At 37.8% G+C, this 16,558-nt stretch overlaps 1 protein-coding gene across 1 annotated transcript; it reads right to left on the reverse strand.

Annotated features, from left to right (window-relative positions):
* Window positions 1-1,468: 1,468 nt before the first annotated feature.
* Window positions 1,469-16,536, reverse strand: CZH9orf85 (chromosome Z C9orf85 homolog). Its single transcript, XM_074854982.1, has 4 exons — window positions 16,227-16,536; window positions 7,395-7,501; window positions 4,316-4,429; window positions 1,469-3,564 (listed from the first exon to the last, which is right to left on the reverse strand). The coding sequence occupies exons 1-4, from the start codon at window positions 16,416-16,418 to the stop codon at window positions 3,387-3,389; spliced, it is 591 nt and encodes a 196-aa protein (XP_074711083.1). The 5' UTR covers window positions 16,419-16,536; the 3' UTR covers window positions 1,469-3,386.
* Window positions 16,537-16,558: the final 22 nt, after the last annotated feature.

Raw genomic sequence — 16,558 nt, forward strand, 5'->3', positions numbered from 1 at the left:
ATTGTCTCTATTCTTCAGATGACTAATTATTAACATCTTCTTCAGTAATGTATTCCTGAAACCCCCAATCAGTCATTCTAGATTAAACTGCATTTCAACATCCTGCAGGCATGGTGGTATTATTATTTGCCCTCTTTTGAAGTTTACAAATACAAATTCATTATTGTTTGTAAAAGAAGAGGCAGAAACCTTTCAAAATCTCAATTAAAAACTCTAAAGATTGCTCCTATTGTGCAGCTACCCTAAAGATTTTCTCAGAAATCTCTTTAACGACTTTTATCTCCTTCCTTTTTCTTTTCTCATCTGTATATTTTACTGAAGATCATCGTTTAAAGGGGTCCTGCCCCTGCAATATCCCTCAGTTCAACAAGTTCTTCACAAAAAAAACCCCTCCTTGAAACTCAGAACTATTACTTAGCTCTTAGAAAAATAATCTTACTGTAATTCCAAGTATGTTCTAACTTCAGTCAAAATTAAACAAGAAAACTAAAAATTGTTCCTTTTACTCATGTTAGAGGTGTCTTTAGTAAAATACAAACTCCCTTCTCCTATAATAATAGCAAATGTGCCCAAACTCCAAGTTAGCAATTTTGCAAGCTGACTTGCCATCACCGTCATACATGGTTTTAGTTGCAGCAATCATTTCCAGCAGTGTATCTTTTAACTGCAGTTACAACCAAAGACAGAACACTCGCTGGAATGAAAAGCTGTCTCCAGAGAGCTTGGACTACCACCAGCCAGCCACCACTGCAGCTGTGCTCACTGACAGCAAATTTTCACCAACTGTAGCATCAACTGCCCCGTTAAACTCCAAACAGTTGCATGACATGATGATGCTAACTTCAGAGGACTTCCTCTAACATTTGTGTTTTGTTGCTACATGTTGCTCATCTGCGTGGCACTGCTCTTTGCCAGTACAGGCAGGTTGTCACCACTTTGAGAAGAGAGCTCTTCCCCTTATTTTCTCATTATACAGCTCCTGCCAGTTCCATACACGTTTTCCTATTGTTACAGGATTTCCTCTCATCTTTGGGCAAAGATATAGGCCATTACCTAATTTTTCCAAGTGGAAGAACATTTCCCATATGCATGCCACTTTCAAAAGCCAAGTTCACTTTTGATGACGCTTATGGTTTCCCCTTCAGAGACCCTTTTTGAAGCTAATGCCAGATTACTTATTAACTCCCCTCTATCCCCCCACCCAGTCATCTGCAGTGTGTGTGTGTGGGATATTCCTTACTCACTCTGTCTTTATCGATGTCAACGGGCAGGACAAGTGATGTCACACTAAGTCAGACATCACTGCTGTCCTGTTGGGAGGACTTACCTGTCAGTGCAACATGACCTTCAGACCAATTTCCAGTCACTTCTAAACACAACAGACAACCTCCTTTTCTGTCACTAAGATCCTCTTGGTGCTTTACAGCTTCACTGACTCTTCCAAGACAAACCATTGGCCTTCTACAGATTTTAAATTTCCAAATTCCTTGGTTTTTATTAGTTGCAGTTAAGTGAAAGAACCAGTATATTTAATCACAAAACCAGTGGTTTAGCTTATAAACAGCATATTTATAGAGTGGGTGGAAAAAGATGGGTTGTGTGGGTCATCAGTCCTGGTCCTTTATGATTGCAAAGTGTGTAATAAGCAACCCCAGAAGGAAACAGAATACCACCCAAACACTTAGTAAACTTTAGAGTTTGTCTCAGTGAAAAGCCACAAAAGTTACAATGCATCACCGGAACAGAGTAGACCAGTAGCATGTTTTTAAATACTGCAGTGGTTATCACAAAACACTTGGCCAAAATCATGTATGCAAAAGATCTATATGGGACAGAAAAAATAATCTTAGGGAATCAAATTCTTCAACAGCACAAGGGCAGCACAGAAAAAGAACAAAAAAAAAGAAACCAAGCAGATTACCAGTCCTTAGAGATCATTACAAAAGCATGTTTTAGATATTGATACAAACTTAGAATAGCTTAGAAAAGGTAAAAGGGTGTTTAAATGTACAAAAGTAAACTTATGTGTAGTGACAAACACCCACACAGTTAAGAAAAACCAGTAAAAGCTCACTGTTCCATGGCTGATTACAAGAATTCTGCTGTTGCATGTTATTGTCAATACTAAACAATAAAGCTATCCTTTAAATCAGAAGTTTCTAGGCTATTGACTGCTTAATGCCTTAGTACTCCACATCCTGGTAACTAGATTTTCTTTAAAGTTAAGGTCAACTACAGCAGCCACAGGACGGCCATCTCTACCCAAAGAATAAAGTTTCAGTATTTCCCCCATGGCGGGGGGAGGGCAGGGAATAATCCCCAAGTTTAAATTTCTTACAATTCATTTGAAGAAGGTAGCTTGGGAATGAAATTTTTCCATGCCCACTACTGCAAATCAGGCAGAACACCAAAGCAAGATGTGTACCTGTTTTGCCATCAGTAAAAACAGCATAGTATATTGTCATAGGTCAAACCATTTAATTACTAGGAAATACTTCTTCAGCTTTATTTATAGAGGTAGACAATACAGAAGACATCAAACCATCCTGAATTTATAAAAGATAGCTACTGCAAATTCAGTTAACATCTTCCTAGAGCTTAATCTACATTGAAATAACCCCTAGAAAGAACTGAAAATCAGGAAGAGTGTAACAATATAAGCATCACTACACTACCCAAGTGTTTTCATATCAGCAGCCTACATTAGATCTGCAGTCAAAAGAAAAGAAAGTGTGAGATCTGTAATGAGGAATTCTGAAAAGTCTTCAGGTTTTTTTCTTTTTAAAGCATTGGTAATAACAAGGTCACAAATTTGTAATGCACACTTATATATGGTAAATAAGCATTAACTGCTCATTAACTATACTGGTGATGGCATTTAGATCCTCTTTTTTTTCCACAGAAAAGAAACAACAGGTAATGACCACTTGGTGTTTTGACCCTGTTTGGAAACCCATTGATAGAAGTTGCAAATTCTTCCTTCAGCAAACTATTACATGTGGATTAGCTCTTCCTTTTTACAATAAGACTCTGTATTTATACTAGACTTCCATGTAGCTTTCCAAGTAGCAATACAACAGTCATGTAATACTGACTTTAGAACAATTACAGAAAGAGGCTTTATTCCAGAGAAACAGGAAGTTGTTACATGTATGCAAGAAATAACTATGCTTAAAGATTCAATTCCTGAATCTTTTCACAAGAAATTCTGCTCTTAATACAAAAAAAAAAATTTTATACAAAACCCCCAACAAGTGTCATAATACACAGTGCCAACATTTATATGCAAGGACCTTAGATGTCAAATCAGGTTTTCAGAGCAGTTTAAGGCAAACATTGGTTTACCACTTTTGATTGCATATAGTCTCTCATATAAACTCCACATTTTACATCTCTGTCCTTTCAAAATTCATACTTTTAAATTGTTCTTGAAGCACATCAGAATCTTCACCACTCTCTGTGCTACTGAAGTTTGTACCAAAATCCAGCTCACCCTCTAATCCACTGCTCTCTGGGCCATTTTTAGTAGTCACACTCACAGTTCTGTCTTGTCCTTTATCAATCCTGCAGAAAGCAAGAGGATATTATCACCATTCACTTTTGGAATTTATTTTTCTTTTAAACAAGAATGGGATGGAGGGTAAAATATTTTACCAGGGATGGAAACGGGTGGGACATGGGGAAGAGGAAGAGAGGGACAATAACCTAAAGTTCCTTTCACATTGAATAGGAAAGATATAAAAGACAGTAAAGGAAAAAGTCTGTGAAGAAAAAAATAAACATATGAACAGTTTGACCAGCTAAGCAACTGCTGGCCAGTTGTCACAAACTAGCAAATTGATATCAGATGCTCAATAGAGAACTCTAGTAAAAGAAAAAAAAAAGCTTGATAAATATATTATTGTAACTGTGCTCAATATCAGCCTTATTTAGTGTTTCTGTTCACTAGTAAATGAATCATCAAATAACAGACAAAATGTAAACAGTAAATTGGCTTATGCATATTTCATGGTGCTCTATACTGAAATCCATTTTGAAGTGCTTTGTTCCTAAGGAAGATAAGCAATTTACCCTTTGGAATTAAAATAAAGTGTCTTATCCAAGTGATACTTTTTTTGTCCCGGTCCCACTAACAGCAATAGCCATTTCACTACTTTCAGTAGAAGAAAGTGAGGATAACAACTCCACTTGATTCCTGTCAGGATTACTCAGAATACGGCATAAAGTACAGCTTCTTGGCAGTTCCCAAACAAGCTTTATAAAAAGGGGAAGCAACAGTGCAGTACTGAAACTATGTAATCTATGAGCTACTTACGGAATTACTATTTCTTCTTCTTTTCCACATTTAGCACAAATTTCTAGTTTACCAGCACATGGTCGACAAATAATATGGTAAGGATCTTTTACAGTCTTCTGGAGGCACTTCACACTGTGAAGAGAAAGAAAACATGATTAGAAAAATATTTGTGGACACTTATTAAACATTCTGTGTTCAAAGACAATACAGACATACTCTTCAAAAGAGGAACAACATGTTATAGCCCAGTTTCATATGAAACAATTGGTGTTTTAACAAGCAGCACTACCAAAATCATTGCCTGTCTCCCCTCTCCTTTAACTTTTTCAGGAAGAATTATTAAAACAAGAACTGAAGAAGAAACATAAAACCAAGAATTTTTATATTTAAAGTGACAAAAAAACCCTTTCATTTTACTTCAGTAGGTAGTTTTACTTTAAAACCTACATAACCTTGTCTTCTGGTTTACCGGTAATTCTTAAGTAAGAATATAGTACAAAAAGGTGCATGCTTTTCACAAATAAAAAGCTTTCAATTTTACAGTGTCTTTCTCTTGATTTTCTCAGAGTATAAACAAAGCCCGTGCTAGACTTCACTTTTTGTGCACTGAACTATATTCTAAATAAACCCAACCTAATTACATAGAGGTTTTTGGCTATTCTTTTTCAAGATATGATAAAACTCTGTAGATGAAGTAATTTCTAAAATGCTATAGCTTAACATTCAGCTGACATCTCTAAAGCCTTGTATTTTTGGAGAACAGAACCAAGAACTACACATCCCATGTAATGCAGCTGTCCTAAAAGTCACTCTTTCTTGGTTCCTCAGGCACTCAAAAGTGTCAGGAAAGATTAAGCATACAGTTCTGAAGAGGGGATTTGAAGACTTGGCTAAAACAGGCTGAAGGAAAATATCAAGTTTTTGCATACCTTATAAGGAGAGATGCACTAACTAGCATCTAGTGAAACAGAATTTTTACTTGCTTTCTCAAATCTCATTCTTAAGCACTATTGCCTTCTTCCTACTATCTTCATCTAGGCTCTGTTGAGCTTTCATTATTAAGATGCACATACCTAAAAAAAGCTGTAAAATCACAAGAATTGCTGTAGGACACATTTGACAAAAGCAAAGTCTGAACTGCCTAGTCTCTTTGGTCTTCCATTCCTCCAGGAAAAACCTACAGTTAGATGTCACTGGAAATACCTACTTTGGTTGGGTTTTTTTTTTCCCCTTTCTTCTATGTTCAGTCACTTTAGTATAAAAAAAAAGTCTACATCTAAAAAAAATGTCTAGATCTTCCAAGCCATGTCACACCAAACAGGGGTACTATCTATGCAAGATGAATAGACTACTTTTTAAAAATAGTATTATTTGTAATAAATAAATAAATACTAGAAATAAAAGTAAAGTAGGGATAACTTGTGGCTGTACTAACAATCATAATATTGAAGGTGTTAAAAAACTAAAAATAAGTTGAGGTACAGAGAAGTCCTCCATTCCCATCGCCTATGAAATGAAGAATTAATTTTTTTCCATATAGTCACGTTTTTAATGTCTGTAATGTGTCTACTTCACCCAGAAGCTTCACCCATTGAAAATTTTCACAGTCTTGTCCTTTCAGAACAGCAGCCCACTCAGCCATTGTACTGCTGTAGGCTGGGCTAGAAACCACCACCTGTAGAGCTAGAATGGTCTGCAGCCCAGTTTACTTGTTTAAAAATATGATGGAAAACATTACATATCCTGTCGTAAGCAGCTGTCCCACAATGCCACTTTTTCTATTTCCAAAGCTTCACCAATTTACATGCTTTTTTGCCTACTTTATTTTCCTTTTGGGGGTAGGCAGAGGCAAAAGAACCAGATTCACCACCACACGATTTGTTACAGCTCATTACTTTTAAACAAGATGCACGTAGTCATTTCAGAATGAGTTAAAAAAAGACAAATCCCAACTTTATCTGCGGTGAATAGAACCCAGAATGTTCACTTTGAGAATCAGTGAGACTTCTACCTAATCATTTTTTTTTTTACAAGGTGAAATCATTTACTAAAACCAAATATTTGTTGCATATGTTTTCATATTAAAAAGAAAAACTTCTCACAAATGGGAGATATAGTATGAACTAACCTTCTTTCCCTTTTAATCTACTGAAAATCAAAATAAAATACACTGTCATAAAGGGAACTGCACACATACATTTACAGAACCTCTTCAAGCAGTCCATAAGTATTTCAGGAGTATTTAACAGAGAACAACACACAAACATAGAGTGAATTACTGTGACAAAGCTGGCTGTATCACACACCACAGCCCAGCTGCAGTTTCTTTGAGTTCAATATTTCATTGTTGAAACACCGGCTGTGTCTGCAGCCACAGAAGGATCTCCGCAGCTGAGCAAGTAAGAAGGAAGCAGAGAGTATCCACTTCAGAAAATTAACCTGTCACAAACCTATAAATTATTTTAAGATATTTATAATCCTCGTTATGTACTTATCCAAAAACACCTAATACAGAATTGTATGCAAACAATGCTAAACATTTAATATTTGGGATTATAGTTTCACATACAAAAAGAGAGAACGTGCTAAGAGGTAATGAAATGGCATGTATTGCAAACATTTTGTAGAAACTGAGGTCTCAGTAATGGTAAGGAATTTTGATATGACACAAAAATAAAGCCTTCTGCTCCTCACTTCTCTATTAGATAGTCTTTGTGAACTACAAAAGCTAAGACACATGCGGATTCCTCTAGTATTGACTTGTAACGAGGCCTTAGAAAATCATGTTACGACTGGGTCAGGTTTGACTTTTTGTTCAGGAGTACACACTAACAGTTTTGAAAACTTACAGCTCCACGGTTCAAGCATTTTAACAGCTAAGAGGTAATCAGTTGGTTTTCCACTATGTTTTCTTTTCAAGAGTTTAAGATACAAGATTACTGAATTAGAAAATTAACACTGGTTATATATTGCCACTGCAGACTCTAAATTTGAAGAATGTCCTATAGCAGCAGCTACTACTTGTGAGTTTCCAAAACTAGAATTTTTTCCAAAAAGTTCACACACTACACGATTAATACAAAGTATCTTAACTTACCATTTTTTAGGTTTTGATAGTAGTTTGTACTTGCTGAATTTTACCCGCCACTCCAAGATTCCTTTGCAATGCTGACAGACTCCATCATGAAGCTTAGCGTTTATTTTCTGAATAAATAAATATAAAAATAGGAAATTTTCAATGTATTATTAATTTAATTTTTGAGTATAATCTTGGTCATTCAACCCATCTCGCATTTCAACCCATCATGTGATTAATACAGTATTTAGAAAGATGTTTGTTTGATATTAACATAAGAATTTTACATACATTTACTGCTAGTAATTTTCTTCAGTAGAAAGAGTGCTGAGGTAGTCTTTTACCTCAAAGTAGTCTTCATTATTATTATCATAATAATTTTAATATTGTTAATAGTAGTACCTATTTATGTTATTATACTGTTGATAATAACAAAATATTCATAATAATCTATTGTTTCATCTCTACATACTTTACAATACAGATTTAAGTATAAATGAGCCCTGAAATAACATGGGTTTTATGCAAGGAAGACACCTTGCAAGACTTAACTTTAAACTTATTATTGTTCAAGCCATAGATTACATACTTTAAGTAAGTAGTATCAGGACTTTTTCTCAGATCACATTGAAGTAGAATCCACACATTTGCCATCAAATCATTCAATGTCTCTTTCATCACAAAATTCCTTTATGAAAAAGTAATACATTTTTGCTCTCAAGTAGCTATGATAAAATCCTCAAAACGGTTGTTTGAACTATGGTATATTTTCAAGTCAATGCAAAGTTTACCTTAAGATCTTCTAGAACATTCTGCATTTAGTTTGCTCAGGAATACAAAATGTTAACTGGCCAGTACTATTGTCACAAGAGAAGTTAATCTGAGATAGAAGTAGTACCAAACCACAGTTACCTTAAATAACAAGCAACATACACTTGTACATCGAATCCACTTTTACTTCTATTCTAAAAATGCAAGCAGTAACTTTATCTATCATACAGTTATGTGTACTAATTCAGAACTTTAAAAACAGAAATTTCACAATTAAAAAAAGCATATAGCCAAAAAAACCTATTGGGCTTTAAGACTGCCTAAAAATGGCTACCATACCAAAATTACATTATTAACATGGTTTAAAACACATCTATTTTCCAGAATACCTAAAAGTTCACTGAAACAGATTCTGCATTAATTGTGATTACAGTTTATGTTATTATTTTACAAATTGAGAAGTTATTCTATGCATACAGTAACTTCTGAAGTAATTTCCTGGTTTTATGACCCACAAGAGCTTCTTGCTACTCCACAAAGTTCTGCTTCAATACACTAGACAAAAGAACAAGCCCGGTTTTAAAAATACAGTATCTTATTCTATTCTGAAAAATGTACATGGCAAAGGAAATGCAACTTATGACTAACACTAAACTATGGGACTTGTTTTCCATTGTTCCCCTTTTTACTAGATTTCAACCATTCAGAATAAGTTTTTGCACAGTGTGTAGTTAACTGAAGGTGTGGTGTGGGGCTTTTTGGCTGGTTCAGTTTAAAGACAGTAAAACCTTTTTCCAAATGATCAAATACAGATTTTGTTAAAAAAAGAAAGACAGGCAGACAGAAACAAACAAACAAAGTTTTGCAGAATGCTTGAATACTGAATACAGAGAGCTGTGGTTTTGATGTCAGCCATACATCATGAATTAGATGTTCCAAGAAACACAAACATTTGGCTAATGTGGAAACTCTCTGAGAGAACAGCACTGGTAAGTTCTCAGCCAATATCTGTTAAAGGGCTGACAATTCAAACTGCTGTCAGCACTGACTCTTCATTCTTTCAAAATTCACACAATTTGAAGATAAGCCTTCTTTTCAGTGCTTGACTAGCACAAAGTAAGGCTCCAAATAATATAGCCTGAATAAGCGTCTAATAACCTTCAAATTAGCCTGAACTTCCGGGTTCACCCTCTGACTCTCCTGATTTGCATTAATTAGTAATGCAGGAGGGGAGAAAGACAGAAACACTGTAATTTGTATTCCTAGGTGTTTTTTATTGTGATCAACTATTCTTAGCACTGCTAAGGCAGAACCCAATAAACATCAAAAGATGGCAATAGTTTAAGATGGTTGTCTTTCCAAAGGGAGTCAGCTTCCTTGCTGAAAACCACCTGTTTCCAATAATACATCGTGACATCACAGCTGCGGATGGGAGCCCTGTTACTAAGTGATGCAGGGACAGGCTCAGCAATGCGTAATGCACTTGGAATGCAAGGGGCCACGCTTAGGACTGCATGTGGCATAAGCGGTTCAGAAGAACAAAACAGGAACTACTTTCACCTCTCATCTACAGGAAATCCAAAGTTTGTCAAACAGGCAGCCTATTACAAATTCTGCTAAACATTCGCCATGGAACAAGGAAATATGCAGAATTATTAATGGTGCTTTATAAAGCTCTTCTTCCTCCCAATATGCTTATCATCTGGCTCCAGAATACACAATCATACAGTGATGAATTTATTTTTTATTTTGTTTTTTATCAAACTAAAATGCAGGCCATCCCAAATTCCAAAGATGCTTTTTCATGTTACTCATTGTAGGCCTTTGCATGAAAATACCACCTCATAGCAAGGCCAAGTGACTAGTCATGTGGCATAAAGACTTTATTATTGGGATTTCTTCACCTTTGCTTCAAATAACAAAGCCCTGCATCTTATCTGATGCCTTCATCCCAAAGATTAGGCCTCCCTCTATATTAACACATTGTTTCACCACTGAAAAAGGTCTTTAGAAGATAAGCAACACACAAGAAGCTCTGAAGTTAATGTAATTCAATTGCACATCAACAATCACAGCCACATAAAGGCAATGAATCTCTATCAGAGCTGGTCTGTGTATTTCCACTACTTCTACACATTCTCATTTGAACTGTTCTGTCTTCTTGGTACGATCAGCAACACTTCAGATATCCAGTCCAAAGGTAAAGATTAAGAACATCGACCAAAATGCTGCCTAAGAGTCTTCTGACACCAAATTAGATTGTAGCTATGAAGATCACAATTATGCGTAACTTTAGATCCTGATCCAGGTGTAAAGATGCCTGGGCTTTTCAACCTAGTCACCTGTAGCACCACAAATCTTAAGAAGCAACTCAGAGAAACCACATGGTATCTGCTCAGAAGGTAACTGGTAATTGGAAGAAAGATTACAACTTTTCAGTTCTAATTTCCTCCTTCTAACATGCACACATACAGCACAGTCTCTTCCTCCCCTTCAGCAACTTCCTCTTTTTTCTACTCAATGTTGGTACTTCAAGTGTGGAGTGGTGTAGTTAATCATTGGCTCAGCATATCTGAACATGACAGAGACTATGAGTCTACAATCCTTCTACCACGCTGTGATTTAGAAAGTCAACAAAGAATGATGGATTGATGTTAAGCAAGCAAGCAGGGAAATTTACAGAGTTCAACCTTGACTTGTGTTTGCCTTTTAAGTTTACTCTCCTCAGGAAAAATGCCTGACATTTAAATGTTATTATTACTAAAACAAGTTGATAATTTACTGTGGTTTTCTACACTAAATTCAACATTTCCTTTGACCAAATAAAAGTACCATATCATTTTCAAAAGTAATGCAGACTTGAAGAAGCAAAGAAAGCTGTCCCTAATTAAAGATTTGGATAAACTGTTATTTTCAGATTTTTGAAATCACCAGAGAACACGTGAGTAAGTTGTCCTAACAAACTGGAAGAGAAACTTTCCTAGTCTCTCAGTTCCCAGTCAGAATGGGGAAGTAACAGTTAAATCAAAGAAATCCCTCCGCTGCTTACTTTTCCTATTAATATTCACTTTTTAATATATTTTGTACATGGTTTAAACTTTCATATATTTGTATTTTCTTCCATTCATCCATTTAATAGCTTGTTTTCCTTTAAAGGTACAAAAAAACAACAAACCACACAAATATCTGAACAAGGCTTGTCAACTTCATTATTCTCTCCCAACTTTTCTACCCAGCTTTTATGCAGGCAGTTAGCTCTCATACACAAAGAGATGGTAGTGCTTATGGTCTGAAATGGATTTCCTGGTGTGAGAACTACTCTGAGAAGTTAGATTCTGTTTCTGCCACAGCAGTTTCTCTATTTTTTTTTAAATGCTTATTTCCCTGTTTTAGTCAATAGTTCTTTCCTCTTTTGTCATATTTCCCTTCAAGCACAAGTGCAACTCATTCAGTGCTTACAGTATGTCTATATACTCCCCAAAGAAATTACACTTATGCAATACAGATATACATAAACAGTCTTAAAGTATACAGTCACAAAATATTCCATGTGCATATTATAACACACTGTCAGGTCAACTGCATTAATGAAACATCATCCTTTGTATGTTCACATAACCCAACATCAATTCATTTAACAACCCACCAAAAGCAATTCAGAATGTATTGAAGTAAACACGTGCATCTACACCTACTAACTTGGCACATAAAATAATCCCTAGCTTAAGATAGCATCAAAGCGCTCACAAGCAAGATGTAATGATGGGGTTTCAAAGAAGCCTCACTGTCTGTTTGGAAGTTTCTAATTATGTGTGAACCTATGGGTATTTCGATTTACTCTACTGCAAGCAGACTCCTACTACTCAGCACACATCAGTGGTCTATTCTGCTGTAAAAAAAATGCAATGCCATCCATAAACTTCCTTCCACAGGTGATATTGCTTCAATCAACAAGGCTGAATGCAGTAGTTCTGAATAACTACACTTCTCAGAAAAACAAAAATCTCCAGGATCTCCAGCACATGACTGCAAAGCAGTTAGAGCAGATCAGTTCTGACTAACAAACCTGAAACTGTGATATGAGACATCAGCTTTTCAGGGTTCTAATACACATTTCCCAGGTTGAAATCAAGTCCCCCAGCTTCACTTCCTCACATATTGTATGAGTATTACTTTAAATTCCATTTTCTACACAGTTATTTTCTCATCTCTTTCTAAAGAGAAGTATATTTAGCTTTTTAACCAAAGTCTTAGTCTTCCCTACATACATACTGGTTACATATGGATGGCTATATAGCTAGCATTTAAGGCCCTTTCATGTTTTATTGCTACAGACTTTAAAACACATGAAATCAAAAGCTTTCTCTATGTCCAATTCCAAATGGCCATTTGGAGATCATCAACATGTTTAGCTTTTTCCAGATCAGTGACCATGGATCTGAAAACATGCAAGTAACCAGCAAGAGAACATATGCACTTGGAAGGACCAACAGTCAACTCCCATCCTTTTTCCCACAAAGAACTGAACACACACATGCTCACTCTCTCTCCATGCCTCCCCTGAGTTAGGTTAGCATCCAGAATATGCTTGCTCCTCCTCTCCTTACATGAAAGAGTATAACCCAAGCCTGAATGCACTTCTGAACCCAGAATAACAGGGGTGGCTAGAGAGTAGACGTTAGCCTACCAAGCTACTGTATGTTGCACGAAGAACAGAAACTAACAAAACTCCAATGCTGTTATTGGACAATTCCAGGTGGCTACATGTTTATCTGTATCTCCCCTCTGAGCTTCAAGTCACAATGACTGACTCAGCATTTAAGCTCCGTATTCACTTGTTCTGTTACCACTGCTTTCCCACAGTCTTGACCAGTGTCTCCACTGAAACAAGTTATCTATCCATACAGACAGCTGAAGAAGTAGCTGACATCAACACTATGGTAAAGTTGAGGTTCAGAGTTAATAAGCTCTGAAATTTAGGGAAATGTGGATTATCATCTGGGGCATACTTAATGAGAGGAAAGAAATGGAGAAACAGATCAGTCATTTGGGTGTAAATATGAATCACTTTGTGGTTTACCATCTTATTGCAGTGGAGCTCTAAATGTTCTTGTTGAATACTATTTGCTTTCATCTCTAGAACTACTCCAGCTTCCATGTTGATTTATGTAATACACTTTACATAAAATGTATATTCATATAACAATGTATATTCCTCAGCTCGGTGCACAAACAACTGTTCCGGAATATACTATGTAAAGCAAGCACCCATAAACAAACTCCAAGATTCAGAAACTAACAACACAGTGTGTCTTACCCTGTCCCAGCTCTTCCTTCTTCAGGCCATCCTAGGATGCAAGCTTTCCCAGAAGTGTTGTAGGCAGTTACCCAAATACAGTAGAGAGGCAGTGTACTTCGCTGCAAGGGTGTTTTAACTCAACTAGCCTATCCCACAGTAATGCTGTAGTAAAGACTGATCATCAGAGGAAAGACAGATGGATCTTTCAGCATGTTCTGCAAGTAATCAGATCTATGGTCTTTAAAATTAGAAAATGGATGCCAAGCTCGGTGTCAGACAGAGAGCACAAAACCTTTCAAAAAACCACAAAACAACCAGATAATGACTGCCAGCAGGGAAAAGTCATAAGTCTATTAGATCAATTTCCTCTGCAGATATTACTTTACTGAGAGAAACAGCAATAACGCTGCAAGTAACTACAACTCCACCCACAGTACAACCTAAAGCTACTGTAGTTAATACTCCACAGTGCACAAATGTAGGAGGATAAAAATTTTAAGCTAAACAGCACTCTGCAGCCTTTCAAGATGTATTGCACTGGACAGTGTGTAACAGTAGTCAAAGACAGGGCAAATACCTAAAACTCCCCAAATATTAGCAGTGATTTACAGGAGACCCACCCTCTTTCAGCAGCTCTGAGTATTCCTCTGATCTTCTGAACTAGTGAGAGGTGGAAAGGAAGAATGCCCCACTCCTGTATCAGTCCCTGTGATCAAATTGCTACTATCTCTTCCTTTCCCTCTTCACACTTTGAACATCTGTGGTGCATCTGATCATTGAGGACTACACAAGACCAAGATGCAAAAACTGTAATTATTCAGCATAGCTTGTATCTAAACTATGATATTAATCATCACTTAATCTTTGTTAGTCTAACTTCTTTTCAAATTTCTCAAATAGCAGAATCAGGCCTAGTTATTACTATAAAGACCTCCCTGTATCCTCTTGCACTAGAATTTGTACATAACAGTATGCCAAAAGAAAAATGCATACTTTCCTTTTACCACACACTATCTAACTCCATAATAAGATGCACCTTCTTCAAGAAGCTTCTTTCTTGTGTTCAGCCATCTCCATGAACTGGCAGGCACACAGAGAAAAGAAATCATTCACTTGAAACAGAAAGAAAAAAGACACAGTCCCATATCACAGTCAATGTCCACAATGAATCTTGACTACATTCAAAAGCTTTAAAAAAAAAAATATTTGTTTGAGTGCATGATATTGTGTAGCCAGTTCTATATGATACAAAATATCTTAAAAGGGAAGAAAGCCAGCCATGTGGATATTAAAGTGATTACTTCAGTTACAAAACTGATGTCAGAACTCAGTTTCTCTTTGAAGACTTTCCTGATAGACCTCTACCATATTTTTGTGTGTGCATGTGTGTGGAGGCCAGACAGGAAAACACTCACCTATCAGGGATCATGCAATGACTCACACAATAAATAACATTGGTGCTGCTTAGAGCCCCAGGAAAGCAGCCTGTTCAACTTGCAGAACCAGTCCTACAACATCTGGGAAGAAAAAAAAAAAAAAACCAAACCCCACCACCACATCTCCCTCTTTGGTGCCATTGCTTTAACTTACTACTTTCTTCCCTTCCTCTCAGTTCTTTCTGACAACCCAGTCAGGTTCAGTTAAAGGGATATTAACACGACAGCAATAGCACCAGATAAGCCTCTTCTAGAATGCTCATCGTGTGTTTTGCTTTATTCATCACTTTCACTTTAGCCTGTAAAACAAAACATCCCACTTCAGTGTTGTTAGTGCTCAAGCACACTGCTTGGCACTGCTATTATGTTATCACAACCACAAGCATAGAGCATGTTCCAAGAATATATGGTAAACCATTACTTTCTCCTTGCTTAGGAACAAAAAAAGGACAACAATGGTCTTTTGTAACAGTGTAAGCCAAAACGTTTTACGGTAACAATAGTGCCAAAATATCAAACCATGATAACACCATTCTATGTAACTACTCAGAAAAGCCCCTTAAGATTTTTTTAAAGCCTTAAAGCAAACACTAATAATTTTTAAATTGTCTCAAACATATGCAAAGTGAAACTTGATATTTATATGGACGATGGGGGAAGTTGTTCAAATCAACTTTTCAAAATAAATTCTCAAAGTGTTAAGGTGTCTGAAGTAAAACCACACTGTCACAAACTTTAAGACCATATGCCTTAGAAGAAGTCACATGGATAACACCACAGGGAACGTTTATTTACTGCACTCACACTGCACAAAAGTAAATGCTTTATTTCAGTCTTCCTCTTAACAATTCTTTGGCTTAACGAGGGCTTTTCATGTCATACATATGATTCAAGGATCACACAACGTATTTGCTTACACAACACCTTAAAACACCGGGTCAGGTGACACCTGACTGAGAGGCCTTATTACGGATTACTCCTTTAACGCCGCAGTGAACTTTTTGGACTAACCTGGGCCAAGAGTTTCTCCGCCGCTAAAATGAAAAGGTTTCTCGGCTTCCTCTCCTATCTGGCTTCGTTTACGATCCCGAAGCCCTTCAGGACCTTCCGGCCGAAGGGGACAGGCCATCGCTCCAGCGCCATCCGTGCACCCAGCAGGCCGCACAGGCGCTATTTACCCCTTCCGCCGCTCCACCGCCTCAGAGGGGTCGTCCCTGCCGCCGCATCTCCCCGCCCGCCCGCGGCGCACCCGTGGCCACCGGGCAACGAGCTGCGCGGCCCGGCCCAGCACAGTCCTGTGCCGGAAGGGGGCGGCCAGGCCGGTCCCGGGGCGGCCCCACTGCCTACCTTGCGCTGAGCGCTGGTGTCGTACTTGTCGTTCCTGAAAGCGCGCGCGTTCTGGTAGCGCTGGGGCCGTGTGCGCGAGACGTTCCCCTTCTCCGAGCTCATCCCCCCGCGCAACCGGCGGCGGCGGTGCCTGACCCGGAACCGCTCCCTGCGCCGCCGCAGCCCCGCCGTTGGTCCGGAGCCGACACCCATGTAACCCCTCCGTCCACAACGGTTCGCTGCCTCTTCGCTACTTCCCGCCCACCGGCGTTCAGGCGGAGCCCCAATGGCCGGAGCGGCGCTGCGGGCTGCCCCTCTATTGGCGCGCCGAGGCCGGCCCCGCCCCGCCCCCT

This window comes from Strix uralensis, chromosome Z, assembly GCF_047716275.1.
Source record: "Strix uralensis isolate ZFMK-TIS-50842 chromosome Z, bStrUra1, whole genome shotgun sequence".
NCBI lineage: Eukaryota > Metazoa > Chordata > Aves > Strigiformes > Strigidae > Strix > Strix uralensis.